This window comes from Rhinatrema bivittatum, chromosome 7, assembly GCF_901001135.1.
Source record: "Rhinatrema bivittatum chromosome 7, aRhiBiv1.1, whole genome shotgun sequence".
NCBI lineage: Eukaryota > Metazoa > Chordata > Amphibia > Gymnophiona > Rhinatrematidae > Rhinatrema > Rhinatrema bivittatum.
Genome location: NC_042621.1, coordinates 90,467,849 through 90,494,290, shown reverse-complemented (window position 1 = coordinate 90,494,290; position 26,442 = coordinate 90,467,849). Strand labels below are relative to the sequence as shown.

General features: G+C 47.0%; 1 protein-coding gene across 3 annotated transcripts in view; it reads right to left on the bottom strand.

Annotated features, from left to right (window-relative positions):
• Positions 1-26,442, bottom strand: part of LOC115095247 — a 392,965-nt gene that overhangs the window by 126,720 nt on the left and 239,803 nt on the right. For all 3 annotated transcript variants that reach the window (XR_003857731.1, XM_029608666.1, XM_029608667.1), the window contains 2 exons: positions 18,761-18,832; positions 376-482 (listed from right to left, as the gene is read on the bottom strand). Coding sequence is in view for 2 of the 3 variants with exons in the window: in XM_029608666.1 (XP_029464526.1) it covers positions 376-482; positions 18,761-18,832 (179 nt within the window). In the remaining variant the exon portion in view is untranslated. The remainder of the gene's footprint in view (positions 1-375; positions 483-18,760; positions 18,833-26,442) is intronic.

Sequence of the window (26,442 nt, the reverse complement as noted above, 5' to 3'; positions counted from 1 at the left end):
GGCTGCGCGGCTTGGCGCGCGCCGGCTGCCCAAAATCGGCAGCCTTGCGCGCGCCGATCCTGGATTTTAGAAGATATGCGCGGCTACGCACGTATCTACTAAAATCCAGCATACTTTTGTTTGCGACTGGTGCGCCAACAAAAGTACGCAAACGCGCATTTTTAAAAAATCTACCCCATATTGTATAGTAACTGAAGTTAAGACAATATAATTGAAAAAATAAATACAAGTACAATGTGAACACTTTCAAAATGCATTTTTTGTTTTTCTCTAAATGAAAATTGGGAATGTTTTATGATTTTTATATTTCACACGATTCTGTTCTTAATGAGTGGAATTCAATTTACATTTTAAAAGAGAAAGTTGAAAATATACCTGGACAAGTTCTTTTACTTCTATGGAACTAGCTTGCATTCCAAGAGAATCATTTAGATTTTCTATGAACTCCTGTTTAATTTCATTTTGTAACTCTTCCATGTCATCTGTTGAAAAATAAGCCCTGAATGAATTAAAACCCTAGAGCAATAAATGCAAAACTAACACATTCTGCTTGAATACAGCAAAATTACTTACCTTGTAATAGGTGTTATCCCAGGACAGCAGGATGTTGTCCTCACAGATGGGTGATGTCACTGATGGAGCCCTATTGCAGGAAATCTTTCTGTCAAAATTTCTAGAAACTTTTGACTGGCCCTGTGAGGCCACTGAGCATGCCCAGCATGCCATGATATTCTCTGCCACAGGGGTCTCTCTTCAGTCTCATATGTAGCAATAAGCTTTAGCAAAAATAAAATAATAAAGGTATGAGACCCAACTCCGCGGGGTGGCGGGTGAGTTTCGTGAGGACTACATCCTGCTGTCCTGGGATAACAGCTTTACAAGGTAAGCAATTTTGCTTTATCCCAGGGCAAGCAGGATGCTAGTCCTCACAGATGGGTGATTAGCAAGCTAGAGTCATGTTGTAGTGAAGCAACACTGAAGTATTGTTGTTGAAATGAGGCAGCCGAAGATCACAGCAGGTTGGTTGTAGAAGGAGTTGGGATTAAACTGGAAACAAGTTCTTTAAGACAGATTGTCCATAGGCTGAATCTTGTCGTCCTTCTTTGTCCAAACAGTAGTGAGCTGCAAAAGTGTGAAGAGAACTCTATGTTGCTGCTTTACAGATGTCAAGGATTGGCACTAAACGACAGTGTGCTACTGAGGTTGACATTGCTTTTACTGAATGTGCCTTTACTCGCCCTTGGAGAGGAAGGCCTGCTTTTTCATAGCAAAACTGTATGCAATCTGCTAACCAGTTTGATAGAGTATGTTTACTCACTGCTTTACCCGGTTTGTTTGGATCATAAGAAACAAACAGTTGAGTAGATTTCCTATGGACTGCAGTGCGGTCTAAGTAAAAAGCTAGCACACGTTTACAGTCTAAGGTGTGAAAGGCTCTTTCTCCTTGATGAGAATGAGGCCTTGGAAAAAATGTTGGTAAAACTATGGATTGGTTCAAGTGGAATTCCGTAACTACCTTGGGAAGGAATTTTGGATGTGTTCGGAGAACCACTGTCATGAAGGAATTTTGTGTAAGGTGAGTACATGACAAGTGCTTGTAACTCATTAACCCTCCTAGCAGATGTAATTGCTATGAGGAAGATAGTTTTCCATGTGAGAAATTTAAGATCATAGGAATTCATGAGTTCAAAGGGAGAATGCATCAGTCTTGTTAAGACCAGATTCAGGTCCCATTTTGTGACTGGTGGCCGAATTGGTGGTTTAAGGTGAGTTAAACCTCTCATGAACCTAGTGACGAGAGGTTGCGTGGATATAGGTGCATCTCCCAGCTTGTTATGGTAAGCCGAGATTGCACTTAAATGTACCCTAACAGATGAAGTCTGAAGACCAGAGTCTGAAAGATGACATAAATAGTCTAATAGAGAAGTTGTGGGGCAGGAGAAAGGATCAATACTCTTTTGCCTACACCACAAAGTAAACCTTTTCCATTTTGAAGAATAGTTCTTTCGTGTGGAAGGTTTGCGTGAAGCTAGAAGCACTTGAGATACATTGGATGAAAGATTGAGTGGCTGTAAAATCAAGCTTTCAACATCCATGCTGCCAGGGAGAGGGATTGAAGGTTGGATGGCGCAACCGACCCTGATCCTGAGTTATGAGAGTGGGAGCTACACCCAGGCGAATTGGCTTTCTGATCGAGAGCTCTAGAAGTGTGGGAAACCATACTTATCAAGGCCAATATGGGGCTATGAGTATCATGGACCCCTTGTCCTGTTGTAGCTTGACTAGAGTTTTGGTTTTTAGCGGTATTGGAGGATACGCATATAGTAGGCCTGAGTTCCAAGGGCGAGCAAAGGCGTCCTTGGCTAGCTGGTTTTTCTGTTTGTGTAAAGAACAGAACTTGTACACTTTGTGATTCAGGTGTGATGCAAAGAGGTCTGTTGTCAGTTGACCCCAACGTTGAAAGATCCTGGTCGCTACTGAGGGATCCAGGGACCATTCGTGTGGTTGGAATTGACGACTGAGTCGATCTGCTAGTACATTTTGAATGCCTGCCAGATAAGTGGCCTGGAGAAACATTGAGTGTGTTAGGGCCCAGGCCCAAATCTATGCAACTTCTTGACAAAGGAGATACAAGCCCGTACCTCCCTGTTTGTTGATGTACCACATGGCTACTGTGTTGTCCGTTTGGATTAGAACAATCTTGTGTGAAAGGCAGACCTTGAACGCATGCAGCGGATAATGTATAGCTCGAAGCTCAAGGAAATTTATTTGAAATGTTGCTTCGAGGTTTGTCCAAGTCCCCTGGGTTTGGAGATTGTCTATGTGAGCTCCCCAACCCAAGGTGGATGCATCTGTAGTTAGTTATCTGTGGGACTGGTTGCTGAAAGGGTAGGCCTTTGCACAAGTTGTCCATGTTTGTTCACCAAAGTAGAGATAATCTTAGTTGGTGGGTCACTTGAATTGGATAATGTAGTGGTTGAATGGCTTGGATCCATTGTGATCTTAAAGTCCATTGGGTAACTCTCATGGCGAGCCGTGCCATAGGAGTGACATGAACTGTGGAGGCCATGTGGCCTAGTAAGATTAGAAATTGATGAGCTGTCGCTTGTTTCTGTGAGTAAATGGATTTTGCCAGGAGGGAAAGAGTCTTTGCCCGATCTTCGGGTAGAAAAGCTCTTGAAAGGATAGTGTTCAAGTCTGCACCTATGAATTGAAGTAGGTGAGATGGAGTAAGGTGGGATTTTTGATAGTTGATGAGAAAACCCATGGAGTGAAGTAGAGAAATTGTTCGACTGAGAGAAGTGAGAGCTCCTTGTTGAGAGTGACTTCTGATGAGCCAGTCGTCTAGATATGGAAAGACATGGACACTTTGTTTGTGCAAATGTCCTGCTATTACTGCCAGACATTTTGTGAATACTCTGGGAGCAGAGGCTAGTCCGAATGGCAGAACTCTGTACTGGAAATGTTGATGGCCCACCATGAAATGCAGGTACTTGCGATGAGGAGGGAATATTGGAATGTGAGCGTAAGCGTCTTGAAGATCCAGAGAACAAAGCCAATCTCCTGTTTGAAGAAGTGGAAGCATGGTGCCTAGAGATACCATCCTGAACTTTTCTTTCTTTAGAAATTTGTTGAGATTTCTGAGATCTAAGATGGGACGTAGGCCTCCGGTTTTCTTTGGAATGAGGAAATAATGGGAGTAGAATCCTCTGCCCTGCTGAGTCTGGGGCACTAGTTGTATAACCCTGGCTCTCAGAAGGATGGATAATTCTGCTTGTAGATGAATTAGCTGAGATTCTTGCTGTAGAAAAAAATCTCGGTGGAGATTCTGGTGGAATTGAGAGGAAATTGAGTTTGTAACCTCGAGAAACTATGGAGAGTACCCATTGGTCTGATGTAATTCTTAGCCAATGATTGTGAAAATAGGATATTCTGGTTCCTACTGCTAGATCTGGTCGACGATTTAGGAGATGGATTTGTTCTCTGCTTTGTGTTTCAAAACCCGCAGCTGGCCCTGTCTGTGGAGGAGGTTGCGGGCGAGTAGTTCTTGGTTGTCTGGCCTGGGAACGTTGTTGCGGCCTAGTGGACCTTTCCCTAGATGCTTGGGGGTAGTACCGTCTTTGCCGGTAGTATGGGCGTCTGGGTTCTCACCTAGGAGGACGAGGAGGAGGCTGTGTAGAGGGTTCTTGTGGGACCTGTGACAATTGACGTAAGGTCTCTGTATGTTCTTTTAGTTGTGCCACAGCATCCTGGACCTTTGAACCAAAAAGGTTATCCCCAACACATGGCAAGTCAAACAGTTTGTCTTGGACCTCAGGCCTAAGGTCAGAGGCCTTAAGCCATGCCCATCGTCGAACACTAATCCCAGCAGCTGCTGTTCTGGAAGCCATCTCGAAATTATTGTAGGCTGCCCTGACTTCATGTTTCCCTGCCTCTAGGCCTTTATGAATTATGGCCTGTGCTGCTTCCTGAAATTGTGATGGTAAAGATGTGGTGAATTCCTCCATCTGCTTCCACAGATTCCTCTGATACTGTGTCATGTAAAGTTGGTAAGAGGAAATTCTGGCATTCAGGCTAGCCCCTTGATACACTTTCCTACCCAGGGAATCGACAAACCTGTGATCTTTTCCTGGGGGGGTTGAAGAATGAGGATGAATACATTTGGATTTCTTCTGGGCAGATTCCACTACCACGGTTTGGTGTGGTAGCTGCGGGTTTTTATATCCAGGAGCAGCTTGTACTAAGTATGTGGTGTCTACTCGTTTGTTGACAGCAGAGACAGAACATGGGTGCTCCCAGATATGATCCTGGAGATCCAGAAGTACCTCATGTGTTGGAATAGCCAATACCTGTTTTGGTGGGTCAACAAATTGAAGTACTTCCAAAGTTTGTTGCCTTGTATCTTCTTCCGCAACCAACTTAAAGGGTATGGTATCTGCCATCTCTTGTATGAAGGTGGAAAAGGACAAATCCTCTGGTGGGGACTTTTTCCTTTGGTCTGGAGGTGAAGGCTCTGACATGAAGTCCTCAGAAGAGGTGTCAGTATGTTGATCATCCCAAGATGCATTTTGATCATCCCTATATGGAGATAGTGGGGAAGATCTGGGTGGATGATGAAGGCCCGAAGGTCCTGGCTGTGGATCATCAGAGGGTATTACTGGAGAAGTATCCTCTAATGTTTTTGGTGGAAGAGTATCGATGACATCTTGGTATCTTTTCAAGAGACGTTGAAAAAATGCCAAATCATGTTGTTCTGGATCTTCAGACAGCGGCTGCATCGATGGCATGGAGGTTGGTATTGATGCAGGTGTCGATGGAATTGCCAGCAATGTGTCGAAGATGTTAACGGTGCTGGCACCGAGGTTGGCCTCGATGAAGTCGTCGGTTTCTGTGCATAAATCGATGTCAACGCTGTAATCAACCTCGGTGCGGGCATCGATTTCGAGCCTGGCACTGGCATCGACACCGGCATCGGTAAGTTTACCGGCATCGGTGCTGTAGGCACTAGCATCAGCGGGAGTGCCGGAGTTGTTTGCTGTTCCTGAAGAGCCTGGATGACCGCTTGCCTGATAAGGACAGACAATTCCAGCGTTACAACTGATGGAGTCAGAGCAGTTGTACACGGTGGCGGAGGTTGTGGTGGCAGATCCTGCACAGAGCCCTGTGGAGGTTCTGGTATCGACGATTCCTGATGAACAGGTCCAGGCATAGAAGGAACTGATGTAGCTTGGTTCCGTGGCCGCTTTGCAATCGATTCTTCTGGGGGAAGAGAAGACTCCGACGTCGATGGATGTCGGTGTCGATGACGATGTTTTGTCTTGTGTTGATCGATGGACTTCAGCGATGCCGTCGACGACGCCGGGGAAGGATGGTCCCCTGATTCTCCCGGACGATGTTTTTTGAGTAAGACACGTTTAGTAGCTTCGACCGGAGACGATTTCAATGACGTCGAGGGAGATGGAAGAAGTTGAAGGTGGAACAAATGTTCCATTTTCTCTTGACGAGCTTTCCTTCCTTTTACCGTCATCTCCTCGCATTTTGGGCAGGTGTTGACATCGTGTTTTTCACCAAGACACATCACACACTCGAGGTGCGGGTCGGTGATGGACATTGTCCGGTTACATATAGGGCATTTTTTGAAGCCCGTGGACATTTTGGATCGACAGCTGTCGATGAGAAAAATGGAAATTTGTGAGAGAAAAACTTATTTTACTCTAAGAGTAAAATATGAGACAGAGGTACTCACCAGCCAGTGGAAAACCCCGAGAGATCCCAATGGGAGAAAATATTTTTGACTTTTCAGTCAGAAATTGTTCTGAGAGACTCTCAATGTCTCTCTGGCTGAAGACTGAACTACATGTATTGAATAAACCCTGGATGATTTTGGCCAATGGCATTGCTGATCTTGGAGCTAATTTATTTGTATTGATGAACTAAGAAATGCAGATTAAGGGGGTCATTTTCAAAAGCGGTCCCTTTTCACATACAATCTCTAAATGGGGGCGGATTCAGGACAGAGTCGGCCCTGGAAGAGGAGGTGTTGGGGTGGCACCGGGGCCGACGCTGTGGATACATCGTCGGCCCCGGTGCCACCCTTAGCGAAAGGTAAGGACCCTTATTGCCACCAGTTTCACGTCAAATAACTACACCTTTTATGGTGTAAGAGAAGAAAGAACGATTTATTTTCACTGATTGCGATGTGTAACAGTTTCAGCAGACCAACACTTCACTTTTGCCATTCCTAGCTTGGGATAGAAACCTGTAGTCTGATGCAAAGCCCTGCTGATCCAGATACTTCAACAGTTAAAATCATCCCTTAGCAGCTGGAAGATGAACCAAGCACAATCTGTGTTATAAGGTGGGCATTTATGTTCCTGTGGGATTAGTCAGAAAATAATGGTTCATGTCCTAAGTGTAAAGCTCCAGTTGATTTGATATACTGTGTTTTCCTAAATTTATGCCTACTTGATTTTATAAGAAAGAATCTTTTCCTATTTGTGATAATTGGTAAATATCTAATTCTTTTAACATCTCACAATCATCAAGTTCATGGTAATAAGCTCATCATGATAGCCTTAAAAAATCTCTAATTAATACTCATTATTATATCCAATGGAATTGTTGTGTTCTTGAATAATACGGATCAATTATAAAAGGCACAAACTGCCTTTCATAGTGGGAGGTTTCAGCGAGATAGAGTTACTCCTTAGATATGGAGATAGAAGGGGAATGTAACACTGAACAACTGATGAAACAGGAAAAGGAAGCTTTATGCAAAGTAGCTTCAATTTGTTACAAAAAAGACAACAATTTAGAATATTTACAGGCTGAACAGGACTACCTATAGAATCCTCATTTAGATTTAAATGTGCCAGAGTACTTCTGAGGTAATGGAGCCAGTAATTGCAAATACTGATTCAGATGAAGACACATGTCCTGGGTTCCTAAATCATAGAATATTGAACAGCTACTGGCTAAAGAGCATTTGGTGCCTCTACTCAGTTGCATCTTAGCCTCCAGTGAAAACCAAAACCAAGTCCAATCATCCAGATCCTTTGGAAATGATGTCAAGCATCCTCCAAGTATTTCCTCTGCCTTCTTCCTGCCTACAGCTTTCTACCAATATAGTTGGTGCCCTTTCCCCCCTCTTTTGGAGCCTTGGAATGCTCTTTCCACTCTGGTCACAGCTTTGTACCTCTTTTTTATTTTTATTATTCTTTATTTATGCATTTTCCAATAAATTCAAATAATACAATCTTGAAATAGAAAAGGAAAAAGGAAAAAGAAATACACATCCAAATATAAACAAAAGGAAAGAAAATACATTATGTTTTTCTACATTTCCATAAATCCACTATAAGGGATTCAATTTCAAACATTAAGGAGAGAACCTGAAGAGGACTTTAAGGAAAAATTGTTAAAGAGCATTATAAATACAACGGATACTATAATCCAATAAATAGGCTATTCAACTGTCTGAAGGAGGAACGGACTGAGCTAAATCAGAACCCCCAGATTGTAGATTGGTTTATCACATAGAAAAGAAGATAATTGAGAAGGAGAAAAGAAACATATGACGGACCCTTATATTTAATAAGGCATTTGCATGGAAATTTCAAAACAAATATAGCCCCAATCTGCAGAACCCTAGGTCTCATCAAAAGAAACTGATGCCTCTTCTTCTGTCTTTGCCTGGAGACATCAGTATACACCCCAATAATAGTATGGAGAAAGAGCTCAAGACAACGCTTGAAAAAAAGTCCTGACAGGGCACCTGGTCTCTGGAGGCAGATGGGTTTGCTAGAGGAACCTAATGATTGGAGATAAAATGTCATCAAATCCGAGGGGAGGTCGGCAACTCCAATCCTGCCTCCACCCCCAAGGACGAAACTCCCGAATGATATCCCCGGTGGACATGAGTTTCCATAGGGACCAAAACAGGAGAATCTAGAAGGACCGCAGGGTAAGTCCTTTCTTTTACCTCATGTTTTTTGGCTGAGTGCAGCATCACAAAGGCAAAGGTAGCTCCAAGACAAGAAGGAAAAAGAAGCCATGCTCATGTGGTATGCTCAACAGTGGCCATCTTGGATTCTATAATCCACGTTGTACCTCTTATGATGCTTTGGTTTGCTCATGTCACTCTGTCAATTACTTTAGCACTAACTTGAGAGATTTTCTACTTCTTCTTATGCTTTGTTCCTCCCCAGAGAAGGGCGACCAGGAAGGTGGAGGATCTTCATCGCATGACGTACGAGGAGAGATTGAAGAATCTAAATATGTACACCCTGGAGGAAAGGAGGAGCAGAGGTGATATGATACAGACTTTCAGATACTTGAAAGGTTTTAATGATCCAAAGGCAACGACAAACCTTTACCATAAGAAAAAAATCAGCAGAACCAGGGGTCACGATTTGAAGCTCCAGGGAGGAAGATTCAGAACCAATGTCAGGAAGTATTTCTTCACGGAGAGGGTGGTGGATGCCTGGAATGCCCTTCCGGAGGAAGTGGTGAAGACCAGAACTGTGAAGGACTTCAAAGGGGCGTGGGATAAACACTGTGGATCCATAAAGTCAAGAGGCCGCCAATGAAGAGTGGGTGACTCGCCAGAATGATGGCTACTGCCTGGAGACAATACCCTTATTCAATAAACATACACATGGTTACTGTGACTCCAACATCACTCTAAGCTTCAACAGCAAGAGGAAATGTGGAAAAAAGGATTTGCACTCACAAAGACAGGAGTAGCTGGCTTGTTACGGCGGTTACTACCCCAAACCAAATATCCAAATTACTACCTCCACCTTCCTCTATTCCTGATGCCTTTCAACTAGCTTGATCACTCCATTCTTATACTTCACTTCAATGCATATCCAGCATAGTTCTCTGCTTCAACAGCAGGGGAAAAGAAAAACTGTTACTTCACACATCCAGCAGAGCTCTCTGCTTAAACAGCAGGGGAGAAGAAAAAAGGATTCACACTCACAAAGCGGGGAGTAGCTGGCTTGTTACGGCGGTTACTACCCCAAACCAAATGTGCCTGATACTTCACTTTCAATGCATATCCAGCATAGCTCTCTGCTTCAACGGCAGGGGAGAAGAAAAAAACTGATACCTCACGCATATCCAGCATAGCTCCCTGCTTCAACGGCAGGGGAGAAGATAAACAACCAATAAGGGCTGTATAACATAATCTGGGTAAAAACAAATAAGCATGGGTGTAGCTTGCTTATTGCGGCGGTTACTACCCCTACTACCTCTAACTACTCAAGCTAGATATTTCACTTGGATGCAGCTCCATCACCGCTCTCTACATTAATGGTGGGGGTGGAAGGGAATTAGAACCAAGAGCTAAGAGAAACAGATAAGTATGAGAGAAGAAATGAGGGAAGCTTGCTGGGCAGACTGGATGGGCCATTTGGTCTTCTTCTGCCGTCATTTCTATGTTTCTATGTTTCTATGTTTCTATGTTTCATGATGCCTTCAAGTATATATGCTACACTTGGTGCCAATTTGCCCCCTCAAACAGCCTTGAAGGTCTTATACCAATGTTGAAAGTATCATCTTTTGAAGTCTTGGGGTGTTCTTACCACTCTAGCTTTGCTTTTTATTAATTATACTGGAGTATTGTGTCCCCAGATCAAAAATATTTTAAAAAGGCAAAAAATACAATTTTCTCTTCCTATGCCATTCATTTTATAGTGTTGCACCAGAGGTAGACCCTTGGGCCGTGGTGGGGTTGACACTACCCGTAGGATCCCCACTGTCGACAGGCAGAGAGGGCTGATGGATGGAGGCCAGCTGGCGCTTCACCAATACCAGCCCTCATTCCATGTGGGTTGAGCCTTTGGGTGCCAGGGCCGGCTGGACTTAGGTGACCTCTGTCAATGGTCATCGATGGGTGGATCGAGGTCAGCCCAAAGGCAGCAACTAGTGTAGGTATCAGTCTATATTGGATGAGGCGGAGTCCCAGAGACCCGGGCACCAATAGGAACACAGTCTGACAGAGGGCGTCCTAGCAAGAGCAGGCTGAAGCCTGAGTGAACCACGTCCAGGACAAAGGCTGAAGAGGCATCTTCAAGCAAGCTGGGCTCAGGGCTGGCAGTAGTCTGGAAGCAGTGGCAAGCAAGCCTGAGGTCTAGATGAGGAGAGAGTCAAAGGATAGTCAGACAAAGCAGAAGTCCAGGGCTGGAGAAAAACAACGGTGTAGTCTGGCAATGCAGAGGTCCGGGGCTGGAGAGCGGCAACGGAGTAGTCAGGCAATGCAGAGCACCGGGGCTGGAGAGAGGCAACGGAGTAGTCAGACAATGCAGAGGTCCGGGGCTGGAGAGAGGCAACGGAGTAGTCAGGCAATTCAGAGGTCATACCAGGTTAGCAAACTGAAGGAGAGATGAAGCAATAGGGACACACGAACAAGGAAACAGGAACAAAGGCAATCAGGATCAGGAACCAGGAACTGAAGAGGCAACGAGTACTAAACTAGTGAGGGGACCTGTTGCAAAGGCAATTTGTGAGAGCGGAGCCTGGGCTTATATACTGGAGCTCTGCCGACGTCATCATTCGGGGCTGCGGCCAGGTTCCCGCCGTGGGCCCTATGTAAGGACTAGCTGTGCGCGCGCGCCTAGGGAGGGGCACGGCACTGGTTGGGATGGTGTCTTTCCGTGGGCCACGCAGAGAGGCCTGACACGGAACTGCAGCAGAGCTGGAGGCCCCAGGGGTGGACCGAGGAAGGAGCTGGCAGCCCACAGCCACCAGAGACGAGGGACCAGATGCTTGATCAGTTTGCAAGAGATGAGGGGGCCAAGCCGCGGGTCTGCTGCGGCCGGTGCGCATAACAATACCCCCCTCTATGCCCCCCCTTGGAGGTCTGGGTTTGCCCGGATGGGCACGATGAAACTGGAGGAGGAGTTTCTTATCAAGGATGTTATAGGCTAGCTCCCATGAATTTTCTTCAGGGCCATAACCCTCCCAGGAAAGGAGGTATTCCCACCAGCGGCCCCTACGGTGGACATCAAGGACTTTGTGGACCTTATAAGTGATGTCAGTCTCCGCGACCAGTGGAGGAGGTGCAGGAGCCTTTCGTGAAGGCCAGGATAGGACCATAGGTTTTAGGAGTGATACGTGAAATGTATTGTGGATTCCCAATGTAGGCTGCAGCCGGAGTTGGTAGGTTACTGGTCTGACATGACGAATGATGGGAAAAGGTCCAAAATGCCTTGGTGTCTTGAGTCGAATATAATGGGTGTTTAACCAGACTTTCTGGCCAGGAAGGAACTCGGGAGCTGAATGTCGATGGCTGTCAGCAGATCTCTTGGCCTGGGAAGCGGCCTGGCATAAGCGAAGATTCGTCTTGTTCCAAAGTGCCATGAGGGCATCATCAGTAGCTTGCGCAGCAGGAGAAGGCACTGACAATGGTATGGGTAGCGATGGTCACGGTTGTTTCCCATAACGATTGAAAAGGGCGGCGTACTGTGGCAGCGGCGATGTGGGAGTTGTGGGAGAAATCTGCCCAAGGAAGAAGCTCCGACCAATTGTCCTGATGATTGTTTATATATGCGCAGAGGAAGGACTTCAAGGAGCAGTTTGTACGCTCGGCTTGTCCATTGGCTTGAGGATGGTATACTGTTGTTCAACTGATGTTAATGCCAAACTTTTATAAAGGGTGTGCCAATATCTGGCGATGAATTGTGGGCCTCTGTCAGAAACAATGCCCTTGGGTAAGCCGTGTAATTGGAAGATGTGTCGAAAGAACAGGCGTGCCAATTCGGGTGCAGATGGTAGGCCCGGTAGTGGAACAAAATGGGCCATTTTGGAGAATCTGTCAATTGTAACCCATATGACCGTGTGGCCTTTAGATGGTGGTAAGTCTACGATGAAATCCATGGAAATATGTGTCCATGGTTCTTCGGGAGCTGGGAGTGGCTGGAGTAAACCCCAAGGTCGCCCGACCGGGGGTTTCTGTTGAGCACAGGTGCTGCAGGAATCGACATACGCTTTAGCATCAGAGACCATAGTGGGCCACCAGAAGAACCGCTGTAGCAGCGCTAAGGTTCGCGCTCGCCCTGGGTGACCAGCAAATTTAGGGTCATGTGCCCAACAGAGGACTCTTTCGAGAAGTCGATGGGGCACCACTGTTTTCCCCATAGGAACAGGATGAGTAGCCAAAAGACAAATGCAAGCTGGGTCAATAATATGACTGGGTTCATTGGGTTTGTCTTCAGGTTCAAATGAACGAGACAGGGCATCTGCCTGGAGATTTTTCTCTGCCGGGCAGTAGCGAAGTTTGAAGTTAAATCTGGAAAAGGACAGAGCCCATCGGGCTTGATGGGCATTGAGACGTTGGGCTTGGCTCAAGTGTTCCAGGTTTTTATGATCTGTGAACACTGTAAATTTATGTTGGGCGCCCTCTAGCCATGGGTGCCATTCCTCCAAGCCAGCTTGAAGGCGAGTAACTCATGGTCTCCAATGCTATAATTTTGTTCTGCAGCAGAGAATTTGCACAAGTAGAAGGAACATGGGATCATGGATCCGGAAGCAGAGCGTTGGTTCAGGACCGCCCCTGCCCCAATCACGGAGGCATCTACCTCAACCAGGAAGGGGCGATTAGGGTCCGGATGATGGAGACAGGATCCAGTTAAGAAAGCCTCATTGAGGCGATGAAAGGTGGAAATAGCCTCCGGGGTCCAGTTTCGGATGTTCTCACCCTTACAGGTTAGAGCTGTAAGAGGAGCATCCAACATAGAGTAGTGCAGTATAAAGTGGCGGTAGTAATTTGTGAATCCTAGAAAACGTTGACGTGCCTTCAGGCCCACGGGTTGTGGCCAGTCTTGGATTCCTTTTAGTTTCACACGATCCATCGAGAATCCTTGTTGGGAGATTATGTACCCCAGAAAGGGCAAGCTGGATTTTTCAAACAGGTACTTGTCTAATTTCGCGGACAGATGGTTCTCCCGAAGACGTTGAAGTACAGTACGAACATCGATATGGTGCATGGCCAGGTTCTTGGAGAAGATAAAAATGTCACCCAGGTACGCTATGACTTTGATGTGTAAGAGATCCTGGAAGATTTCATTAATCATTCGCTGGAAAACTGCAGGTACGTTACAAAGGCTGAAGAGCATCACTAAATATTCGTAATGTCCATCTCTGGTGTTGAAAGCAGTCTTCCAGATGTCATCAGGGTGGATATGCACCAAGTTATAGGCTCCACATAAGTCTAACTTGGTGAAGATAGAGGCTCCATGTAGCCGATCAAACAATTCAGATATCAAGGGCAGAGGGTACTTGTCCTTGAGAGTGATTGCATTCAGACCATGGTAGTCGATACACGGTCTTAAAGATCCGTCCTTTTTCGTGTCGAAAAAGAACCCTGCACCAGCAGGGGAGGTAGAGGGGCAAATGAACCCCTTCGCAAGATTCTCCCGTATGTATTCTGTCATAGCCTTGATCTCAGGAAGCTACAGAGGATAGGTATGCCCTCGGGGGGGGGGGGGGGGGGGCGTGGTTTCAGGCAGAAGATCAATGGGACAATCAAACTTCCAAAGAGGAGGTAGGAGGTCCGCCTTCTGCTTCGAGAACACATCTTCGAATCTGCTTAGGGAGCAGGTATGCCTGAGAAAGTGGTCGCCAGAGGAACCACTGGTGGGGGCGCCACTTTCTGAAGACAAGTCTGGTGACAGGCAGAACCCCATTCTGTCAGCTGGAGAGACCCCCAATCGAATTGGGGAGAGTGACATTGGAGCCAGGGTAGTCCCAGAACTACCGGGTGGATGGATTTCTCTAGAGCCAAAAGTTCAATTTCTTCGGAGTGGAGAGTGCCAGTAAGAAGTCGAGCTCGCTCAGTGGTTAAGGACATTCAACCGGGTAACAGTTCTCCATAGATTGAAGTCTCGAGAAGATGGATTTTGATTCCCAGGAGTTGAACCAGGTCTCTAAGGATAAAATTTCCACCTGCACCGGAATCCAATAGAGCAAGGACAGGAAACGATCGAGTGTCCCAGACTATAGTTACAGGCATGGATAGTTGGGGGGCCAGAGATGTTGCGCCCAAGTTCAGGATCCTAACTGAACTTAGGCCGGGAAGTTTCTTGGACGGACTGGTTAAGTCTGTAGATGATGGCTGGGTGCTCCACAGTACAGACACAGGCCTGTTTGTCTCCGCCGGAGGCGCTCTTCAGGGGACAGGTGCCCACGACCCAACTGCATGGGTTTGTCAGTCTTGGCCACAGCAGAGTTCCTACCAGTAGTAGGGTTGGTAGCAGGTGTCAAGTGAGAATGGACCTGTGAGGATTTCTTGGGCATCCGTTTCTCCCGGTGACGCTCTTGGAGACGATGGTCAATTCAGCCTGTTAGATCGATAAGATCCTCAAGAGAGGAAGGGAGCTCTCATGCTGCCAACTCATCCTTTAGTTGCGAGGAGAGCCCATCCAGGTAGATAGTTTGCAAGCAGTCCTCCTGCCAAGAGAGTTCAGACGTTAGAGTCCGGAATTCAATGGTGGAGTTGAAGAGGCTTCTTTGGCTTTGTCGAAGGTGTAGTAGACTAGAACTTGCCACGGCATGCCATCCAGGATCATCAAAGGTTCGCCAGAACATGGTCACGAACTGAGACAGTTCCCGTAGGAGTGAGTCCAATCGCTCCCACAAGGGAGAAGCCCACGCCAGCGCCTTCCCTTCTAGGCAAGACAAGATGAAGTTAACCTTGGTTAATTCATCTTGAAATATGAAGAGCAAACTGCATATAGCACTGGTTAATAAACCCTCTACACAGTTTGGAGTCACCATTGAAACGAGGCGGTGCTGGCAGGGCCAGTAGGGCTCTGGAGGAAGAAGTAGATGGCTGTGGCAGAGAGGAAGCCAACGCTGGACCTGAGTTGCAGGACATGGCATCTAGCTGTGTATGCAGATGCTCGAGGGAAGAGGCCAGAGCCTTGAGAAACTGTTGCTGTTCTTGTACCTTTAGGGCCAGGCCAGGAATAGCCTGGAGGGCACGCGGCTCCGCTGAGTCCATGGCCTTTGCAATCTGTTGCACCGGAGGTGGACCCTTGGGCCAAGGTGGGGTTGACTCTACCCGTAGGATCCCTACCATCGACAGGCAGAGAGGCTTGATGGACAGAGGCCAGCTGGTGCTTCGCCAATACCAGCCCTCGTTCCCCGCGGGTTGAGCCTTTGGATGCCGGGGCCGGCTGGACTTAGGTGGCCTCTGTTAGTGATCGATGGGTGGATCGAGGTCAGCCCAGAGGCAGCAACTAGTGTAGGTATCAGTCTGTACTGGATGAGGCGGAGTCCCGGAGACACGGGTGCCAATAGGAACACAGTCTGACAGAGGGCGCCTGAGCAAGAGAAGGCCAAAGCCTGAGTGAACCACGTCTAGGATAAAGGCTGAAGAAGCGTCTTTAAGCAAGCGGCGTTCAAGGCTGGCGGCAGTCTGGACGTAGTGGCAAGCAAGGCTGAGGTCTAGGTGAGGAGAGAGTCAAAGGATGGTCAGATGAAGCAGAGGTCCAGGGCTGGAGAAAAGCAAAGGCGTAGTCAGGCGATGCAGAAGTCTGGGGCTGTTGAGAGGCAGCAGAGTAGTCAAGCAATGCAGAGGTCCAGGGCTGGAGAGAAGCAATGGAGTAGTTGAGCAATGCAGAGGTCCGGGGCTGGAGAGAGGCAATGGAGTAGTCAGGCATTGCAGAGGTCATACCAGGTTAGCAAACTGAAGGAGAGATGAAGGAACAGGAACAAAGGCAATCAGGATCGGGAACCAGGAACTGATGAGGCAACGAGTACTTGACTAGCGAGGGGACCTGTTGCAAAAGCAATTTGAGAGAGCGGAGCTCGGGCTTATATACCGGAGGTCTGCCGACGTCATCATCTGGGGCCATGGCCAAGTTACCGCCGCGGGCCCTATGTAAGGACTAGCTGAGCGCACGCACATGCACGCACCTAGAGGGGTGCGGCGCTGGTTGGGATGACGTCTCTCTGCGGGCCATGTGGAGAGGCCCGACAGGGAACATCAGGAACTGCAGCAGAGCCGGGTCGCGTCTAGGCGCGCGGGGATTTACTTCTCCCTCTGGGAGGCGTAAATCCCCCAACAAAGGTAGGGGGGGGGGTTTCAGACAGGGCCGGGGGGGGGGGGGGTTAGGTAGAGGAAGGGAGGGGAAGGTGAGGAGAGGGCGTTAGCGAATTCCCTCCGAGGCCGCTCTGATTTCGGAGCGGCCTCGGAGGGAATGGAGGCAGGCTGTGCGGCTCGGCGCACGCCGGCTACACGAAATCGGTAGCCTTGCGCGCGCTGATCCAGGATTTTAGCAGATACACGCGTATCTACTAAAATCAGGGAGCGATTTCCCGCCGCGAATCGTTTTCGTACGGAAAATGGCGCCGGAAGGAGATCGACTGCAGGAGGTCGTTCAGCGAGGCGCCGGAACCCTCGCTGAACGACCTCCTGCAGTCGATCTCCTGCCGGCGCCATTTTCCGTACGAAAACGATTCGCGGCGGGAAATCGCTCCCTGACCCCCGCTGGACCTCCAGGAACTTTTGGCCAGCTTGTGGGGGGCCTCCTGACCCCCACGAGACTTGCCAAAAGTCCAGCGGGGGTCCGGAAGGACCTCCTGCCGTCCAATCTTTTTCGTCTATGGCCGCCGCCATTTTTCGGCGCCATTTTGGAAAATGGCGCCGGCTGAAGACGACAAGATTCAGAGCAGGAGCCCGTTCCGGACCGCTGCCGTTCCGGACCGCCGCTGGACCCACAGGTTATTTAAGTTATTTGGGGGGGGGGTTCGGGAGGGTGGGGGATTTAATTTAAAGGGTCGGGGGTGGGTTTTAGGGGGTTTTAGTGTGCCGGCTCACGATTCTAACGATTTATAACGATAAATCGTTAGAATCTGTATTGTATTGTGTTCCATAACGGTTTAAGACGATATTAAAATTATCGGACGATAATTTTAATCGTCCTAAAACGATTCACATCCCTAGAGTATAGTACCAGCTACTCTATCTTTGTGGCACGGATTATCGGGTTACCCTGCTTGCAGGCCACTATCGGATCCCTCCTGTCTTGTGCAACCATACCCTCGGCTTCTGGCCTACCCCGTGCTGTGGCCCACTACTGGAGTTGCCAGCACAAGCTTCGCCTAGAGAAGGTATTCACCGGACTACTCCGCGCTGTGGATTACTACTGGACTGATCAGCTACTGGTCACTCTCTGGACTGACTCTATTGCTTCGCTCTTCAGATCACCATTGGCTGTATAATAAAGGTATTTCCTCTGTTGTCTATCACTGCTGAGACCACGTCTGTTGTGGTAAGTACCCACAGGGCTCCTCCCTGTGGGCGGAGTCTTCACTCGCCACAACCCAAGGGCCCACTACTAGTTCAAGACACACAGAACATAACACAATGGACTACTTTTGCATTTAATGAAACCTCTCTGTTGGGATGCCCTAACTTTCCTATTTAATTAGTATTCTTTGAAGATACCTTCCTCTGAACCATGAACTGCTGAATGACTGTTGGCTTTCCCCCTTGTTCTAGTTTAAAAGCTGCTCTATCTCCTTTTTAAAAGTTAGCACTAGCAGCCAGGTTCCATTCTGGTTAAGATGGAGCCCATCCTTTTGGAAATGTCTCCCCATTCCCCAAAAGGTTGTCGAGTTCCTTACAAAACTGAATCCTATTCCCTGCACCATCGTCTCACCCATGCATTGAGACTCTGGAGCTCTGCCTGCCTCTGGGGACCTGCACGTGTAATAGTGAGCATTTCAGAGAATGCCACCTTGGAGGTTCTGGATTTCAGTTTTCTACCTAAGATCCTAAATTTGGCTTCCAGAACCTCCCTCCCACATTTTCTTATGTCGTTGGTGCCCACATGTACCATGACAGCCTGCTCCTCCACAGCACTGTCTAAAATCCTATCTAGGTGAAGTGTGAGGCCTGCCACCAAGTTACCAGGCGGACCTCACATCCACCAGCCACCCAGCAATCTGATGATGTGCTACGTATGGCATTATCATCTACAAATCCCTGGATTCAATTTCTTTTAGTATAATCCACATTTAACACAGGGCTTTGAAAAAGATAACACATGCACTAAAATCAACTGATAGTGATTCTGAGTGGTAAGAGAGAGAGAGAGATACGGGTAGAGGGGGAGAGAAAGACTCTGTAGAGGCTTATATGTTAGTTTACTATTTATACCACTGTAAGAGGGTATAAATAGTAAACATTAGTGACATTAGTGAAGATTTTCTGTTTACTGGAGTGATGAAAAGTAAAAGATTTACTTACCACTGTAACTATTGGATTCTCGTCGCAACAACTGCTGGGTTTCCTCCAATTGGTACTGCAGAACCTTCTTCTCTAGAACAGCAACATAAGCAAACTTTTAAAAAGTATCACTAAAATACAATTATGCTAAAATAAAACAAATGTGTTTACCTGTAATGTATGTTCTTGGTGGACAGCAGGATAATCAGTCACACAAATCATGATGTAATTTAACAGCAACAATGTGGAATGTTTCTTTCAAAGCTATAGAGAAACTTGATATACATGGGATTTCTGCCTTGCCAATGTTTACTCCAACTATGGTCTATGTGTAATAACTTAGATAAAAATAAAACAACTCCAAAAGGGGAGGTGGGAGGGTATGTATGGCTAATTATTCTGATGTCCATGGAAAATACTTGCTGTAGATAAGCAACTTTGTTTTCTCTTTAAACAAGCAAGATTAAACAGGCACACCAGTAGGAATCATAGAAACATGATTTATTTATTTATTTAAATTTCTTATATACCGGCATTCGCGATGGGAGTCGCATCATGCCGGTTTACAAATAACAAGGTGTGACAAAAGAATAAATACTTAATAACTTAAAACATTAACATGTGATAGAAGAATAAGGTAGCAGTTACAATAAACAGGGATAAAATGCAACTTGGAATGTAGAGAAGGCAAAAGAGAGATTAACAATGAGATAACAAAAGAATAACCAAGGTAAATAAAACCTGCCAAATTAAAAAGAAAGAACATTATTGAGTTCTTTCTTTTTAATGATGATAGAAAATGACTATACGGCCCATCTTGTCTGCTCATCTTCTGTGCTTAAGGTTTGTAGTCCAACAACAAAGAGGAATAATAACAACTGAACTGCCAATGTGCAGAGTTGAATATACTCTATTATTTGGTGGACAAAACTCTTTTTTGTGTTTTGTTTTAAAGGAAGGGCAACCTGAAATAATAGAAGTGGGCCCTAGGGATGAAGGTGCCTGTCAGAATAGGATGGAGAGTGCACTTGCAAAACATTTACAGAATGAATTTTTAGGGTTTTAAAAGATGTTTCTAACATGTATGCATTTGCCAGTTTATGTATTTATCTATATAAATATATATAGGACCGGATTTTCAAAAGGTTCCGATTGTAAATCCTCTGGATGTACGCGTGCAACCGTCCTTACGTGTGCCGGGCCTATTTTAAAAAGGCCCGGCGATGCGCATAAAGCCCCGGGACGCGTGTAAGTCCTGGGGCTTGCAAAAAGGGGTGGGGAGGGGCGGGGCATGGGTGGTCCGAGGTGGGGTGGGGTGGGGCCGAGGCGGGGTCAGAGATCGCGTGCCGGAAGTCGGCCAGTGCATGCAACTTACTTCAGCCCCAGGGCTGAAGTAAATTTTGAAATAAAAAAAAGAAGTCATCAAAGGTAGGGGGAAAGGGCAGGGGAGGTAGGGGAAGGGAAGAGAAGGTGAGGTGGGGGGTAGGGAACAGGGGAAGGCAGCACAGCTCGAAGCGGGCTCGGTGCACGCAAGGTGCACAATTGTGCACCCCCCCTTGTGCGTGCTGACCCCGTATTTGTAACATGCGCGTGCATATTATAAAATTGGGTGTACATGTGCGCGCACTGTGTAGTGCGAGCACATATAGGCTGCACGCGCTTCTTTTAAAATCTACCCCACATTGTTTTTTATTTTTCAATTATTGCTGCTTGTCTACAACATGTAAGTGATTAGGTGGAATATAAATCTCAAGAAATAAATAATTAGACCTTAGAAGACAGAATGTTGCATTGCAATTTTCCTCAAAAGCGGCCTATCTTAGACCTGGATTCTCTAAGGTCGCAGACCTTAGAGAATCCGGCAGTAATGGGGGGCAGGTGGGCGAAGCGGGGGGTGGTCCTGCGATAGCCGGCAGCGATCGCACCACAGAGCGGGGGGTGGTCCGGCTATCGCAGGACCGCCCCCCGCTTCGCCCACCGTTTTCGCCCACCGCTTTCGCGTCAAATAACTGCACCATAAAAGGTGTAGTTATTCTGCATGAAACTGGCGTCGATAAGGAATCTTACCTTTCGCCGCCAGCGATGTGTCCGCTGCGTCGGCCCCGGTGCTGCCCCAACTCCTCCTCTTCCATGGCCGACTCTGCCCCGACTCTGCCCCGAGCTAGCTATCGCATGCGATAGCGTTAGAGAATGACCCTCTTAGATAGGCTACCAATATAGCCATGGCTTTGTCATTATGAGCTTTGACAAGTCCTTCTAGAGTCAAACCTGGTTGGGTATAATTAAAGAAGACACAATCTGCTATTCACTTAGGGCCGGATAAAAACCCCCCTGTGTGCACCGAGCCTATTTTGCATAGGCTCGGCGGCGCGCGTAAGTCCCGGGGCTTTGCAAAGGGGGCGTGTCAGGGGCATGTCGGGTGGGTGGCACGAATTTCGGGGCGGGGCATGTGTCGGGGGCGTGATGCCGTCCCAGGGGCATGGTTGAGGCCTCTGGACCAGTCCCTGGGTCAGGTGATGGCGCGCCAGCAGCCCGCTGGTGCATGCAGATTTACGCCTGCCTCTGGCAGGCGTAAATCTGCCAACAATGGTAGGGGGGGTTTTAGATAGGGCCGGGGGGGGAAGGTGAGGGGACGCGGAAGGAAAGTTCCCTCCGAGGCCGCTCCGATTTTGGAGTGGCCTCGGAGGGAACAGGCAGCGTGCGCCGGGCTCGGCGCGCGCAGGTTGCACAAATGTGCACCCCTTCCGTGCGCCGACCCCGGATTTTATAAGATACATGCGGTTACGCGCGTATCTTATAAAATCCAGCATACTTTTGTTCGCGCGCGTGCTGTTTTTGAAAATGTACCCCTTTGAAATGGCATGATTGGTTAAAGCTAATCCAGGTCTATTGTAAAAAATGTCCAAGACATTGGGTGGACAGCATAGTCTCAAAAAATTGACCATTTAGTAGGTTGTTATGTAAATGCAATAGGTGACAGCTTATAAAATGGAGAAGGGTATTCTAGCCCATTGGCTTCCAAAAGATGGAGAACAAAAATGTTTTTTCTGAAATACTGATGATAATGTCCAAGAAGAAAATAGTTTCCTTGCCTTATAAATAAACTGTAAATTGGTGACATGAGAGGTGAGTCATGAAAAAAAGAGCATTAAGATACTGATCACCTTTCCATAGCATAAGTATATAATCAATGAAGCATATCCACAGCTGATTGTGATATGCATAAGGATAAGATGACAGCCATCTGTAGAATTAGAATAGAAAAGACAGGTCAGGGTCAGGGTGTCTTATTTCTAGGCCAGTTCTGCAGAGTGTATGTAATGCTGTGGAACAGAAAAGCAGAGCTAACTTTTTGTTTTTGCATGTTTCTAAAGCCTTATGATCTGATTAAGAAATGAATGATTAAGTCATGACTATCTGAAATCAAGAATTATTTTAAGGCCGCACCTAGAGTATTAGATCATAAATGAAACAACAATTGTTCCCCATTTTGTAGGAGATAAACATGTGTTCCAGTTGAAAGAGTAAAAAACATCACATGATGCTCCATTTAAGATGGAGGACTAAAGGACATCTTGTCCTTGGATCTAAAATTGGAGATAAGATTTAAGATGGAAGAAAAGTGGCTTATTATAGCTTTCATCATACTAATTACTAATCAGTATATGTTTGGATGAAGAAATAAACGCCATCCATGACTGGCTCCATGAGGTGAGGCTGTAATGAGAATATGATGCAAGGAAATGGGTAATCAAAGAATAATGTATTGATTGGTTATGTATGTGTTTAATGAAAAATGACAACAGTCCGGATAGCAAAGATAGCGGGATACATTTTGGAGGATATTCAAGAGTGCAGCCACACTATTGAATATAGCCAGTTATCTTAATTAGTTAGCCAGCTAACTTTAGGGGGCTAACTGTAGGACAGCTCTTTGACTTGATCAGACTTAGCCAGCTAAGGCCTGGATTTTCTAAGATTGCGGGGGGCGGGCCTGCGAAAGCTGGCAGCGATCGCACCACCGCAGTGCGATCACGACTGGGTTTCGCAAACCAGTAGTGCCACCATGAAAGGTAGTGCTATTGGCTGCGTTATTGATGGCAATAAGGCTCCTTACCTTTTCGCCATCAGCGATGTCTTCCAGGTGTCCACCCGGTGCTTCCCCAACTCCTCCCCTTTTCGCATGCGATCCTTTTAGAAAATGACCCCCTAAGTCAACTGAATATTAAAGTTAGATGGTTAACTTAGCAAGCTAACTCAATTCCTCCCAGTTATACCCCTAAACCACCTTTAACTTATTCGGTTAAATTATAGCTGCTTAACTTATTAGCCAGCTAGAATTTAGCTGGCTAATGGCTGAATATAGCCTTTAGCAGGCTAAATGGTGTTTGAATATGGACCTAGAAAAGTATACAATGAGCTGCCTGTGTAGAATGTGGGCAGAGTAACTTGTTTTGCCATTTTTGCTATTAGAGCTGTGCTATTTGCAATAAAACCACAGAAAAGCAGAAGTATTGTTTTCAAGTCAGATTTTCTTGGTCAAGTCAATCTGCTACTTTAAAAGTTGCTCCTGGAGCCAGACCAGGGACCTGGTTGGTAGCCCTTATGCTGACCTATTTCTTTTTGGAATTGTGGAAAATAACCACACATCTATATTGAAATTCACCAACATACAAGTTGGCAAAATCTGGATCCATTGATGACCTCATGGCTGTTCCCTTTTTTGTTGAAAACATTTACCATCAAAACTAAAACAATTTTCTTTAAGAGCAATAAACATAAGTTGATGTAAAAATTAGTTGGTACCCTTATAGGTGTTGGTCTAGTATCTAAGATTCTCATATAATTACCAATGACTCATCCTGAGAGCTGCTGGTATGCAGAGATACAATGCCAATGGTTATTAATAACAAATGCACGAAAGGTCCAGTATAATCTTCAGCATAGTGAATCACATACATAAAAGGGAAGACAAGGGACAAAATCCCTCAATAATTTATTAAAAAAAAAAATAGACAATGGCTCAAGTAAAGAAACTCATGAAGAAATAATTACAGGACAAATGGGAAAATCAATCTTCAAAAAATTTAAAATGATTCATCCTTCCAGGAGAGCTTGATCTAACAACTTGTCAATTCTTGTCTTAATACTGATGCGCGTCCCGTCCGCGCTCGGCCCGTGCCTGGGCCTGCTCACCTCACTGGCTCCTCCACAGGTCCCAGGTCGTCCTCCCCAGCTGCAGCAGCAAGCACAACCAGGCCTCGGCATCCCGCAGCATCAGTCGCCGGGCCTTCCACCTCCAGCCAGGCCTCATGGCGAGGATCGGCGACCTCCTTGGCATTGGCCCCATCCCTAAGCGCATTTGTGCGGGCCGCCCAGTCCCTTAAAGGGCCTGATTGATCACTGTATAAGAGGAAGTGCCTGCCTTCACTTCCTCGCCTTGGCAATCGGGTCGACCACATCGTGATTTCTAGTTTGCCTCAGCGTTTCCAGTCTTTGTTCCAGTCTCATTCCAGCCTTGTTCCAGTCCTGTTCAAGTCTCTTTCCAGCATCCTTCTGTTCCAGCTTCCTTTTGTTCCAGCGTCCTTCTGTTCCTGCATCCTCTTGTTCCTGCGTCTTCCCAGATAGTACCTTTCGGACTATCTTCTCGGTACTGACCTCTGCCTATTCTTGACTACATTGATCGCCACTTGGCTTTGACCTCTGCCTGATTACTGACCACATCTGCACACTGCCTGGAACCGACCTCTGCCTGTCCTCTAACCACGTCTTACTGCTGCCTAGAAACGACCCCTGCTTTGGGTGACTACCCATGGACTGACCACTGGTATTGACCCCTGCTTTGGCTGACTACGCTACCTTGACTCTGGTCTTGATCCTTGCCATACATTCAGAGACTCTCTTCTGGCCTTCTCTGCCACCCCGGACTCCTAGCCTGAACATCGACCATGCACCCTTGATCGTGGTGGGCACACCTCTGAACTTTCGCTCAAGCAGATCCTGCAAGGCCCACCTAAGATCAGGCGGTCCGGGTAACCAAGGGCTCAATCTGAGGGAACCCCAGGTTGCTAGTGGTGAAGCATCAGCTAGCCTCTGCCTCCACCTGTGCTCCACCTCCTGGTGGCAGGCGTTCTCTGGGTCCGACCAGGGAGCCTACCAATCCTGCACTTGGCCAAGGGTCTACCTCCTGGCGCAACAAATATCCATCATGGAATCTGATGTGCACACGCCGACCCCGGATTTTATAACATGTGCGTGCCTGCGTGTGCATGAGGGCCTTCAGATAGAGGTAAGGGTCCAAATCCAGCCAGATCTGGAGGTGGCACCGATGGGAAGGATGGAGGCACCAATGCAGGTACTGAGGATAGCAATGGCATCGATGAATTGGCGCTTTTGATGGACATTGGGGTGGCAATAGACCCAATGGTCCTGGAACCGGCTCTGGCATCTGTAAAATTTGTTCCTCATCCGCTCTTACTGAATGCGCTTCTATGTGTTCTTGTAGCGGAAGGCCTGCTTGTTGGTAGCAGAAGGAAATGCAATCCGCCAGCCAGGTGGCAGGGTCTGCTTGCCCACCGGAACTCCCACTTTGGTTTTATCGAAGGAGATAAACAGTTGGGTGCATTTCCTATGGGCTGCAGTGCGGTCTAAATAAAAGGCAAGTGCACATTTACAGTCCAAGGAATGCAGAGCCCACTCACCTTGTGAGTGAGGCCTTGGAAAAAAGGTAGGAAGTATTATGGACTGATTTAAGTGGAAATCAGAAACTACTTTTGGTAGGAATTTAGGATGAGTGCAGCGTACCACACGATCGTGAAGAAATTTGGTATACGGTGGGTATGTTACCAGCGCATGTAGGTCACTGACTCTGCGAGCTGATGTTATAGCATCTAGAAAGATCACTTTCCAAGTGAGATGTCAGAGCCCGCAGGAATTCAGGGGCTCAAACGGATGTCGCATGAGCCATGCTAGTACAACATTAAGGTCCCATGCTGGAACTGGAGGACGCAGTGGAGACTGCAGTTGTAGTAAGCCTCTCATAAAGCACCCTACAAGGGGTTGCGCCGAGATCGGGGCATCTTCTACACCTTTGTGGTAAGCAGCTATGGTGCTGACATGCACTCGGATGGAGGAAGTTTGTAGGCCAGATTCCGAGAGGTGCCAGAGATAGTCCAGGAAGCTTGTTGTGGGGCAGGAAAAGGGATCTATTTCTTTTGTGGTGCACCATGAGGAGAATCTTTTCCATTTGGAACGATAAGATCTTCTAGTAGAAGGCTTTCGTGAAGCTAAGAGGACTTGGGACACTGTCAGAAAGATTAAGAGATTGTAGTACTAACCTTTCAACATCCAAGCTGTCAGAGACAGGGAGTGAAGGTTCAGATGATGCAACAGCCTGTTGTTCTGCGATATCAGAGTTGGATCTGTACCCAGGCAAATTGGTTGCTGGATTGAGAGATCGCGTAGGATGGGAAACCAAGCCTGATGTGGCCACTGAGGGGCTATGAGGATCATTGTGCCCCCATCCTGCCGTAACTTCACATGAGTCTTGTTGATGAGTGGAAGTGGAGGGTAGGCATATAGAAGACCCATTGCCCACAAGTGGGCGAAGGCATCTCATGGCGGTGTGTCGTGGCTGCAGTGTAGAGAGCAGAAGTTGTCCACTTTGCGGTTGTGAATTGACGCAAAGAGATCTATGTGTGGGC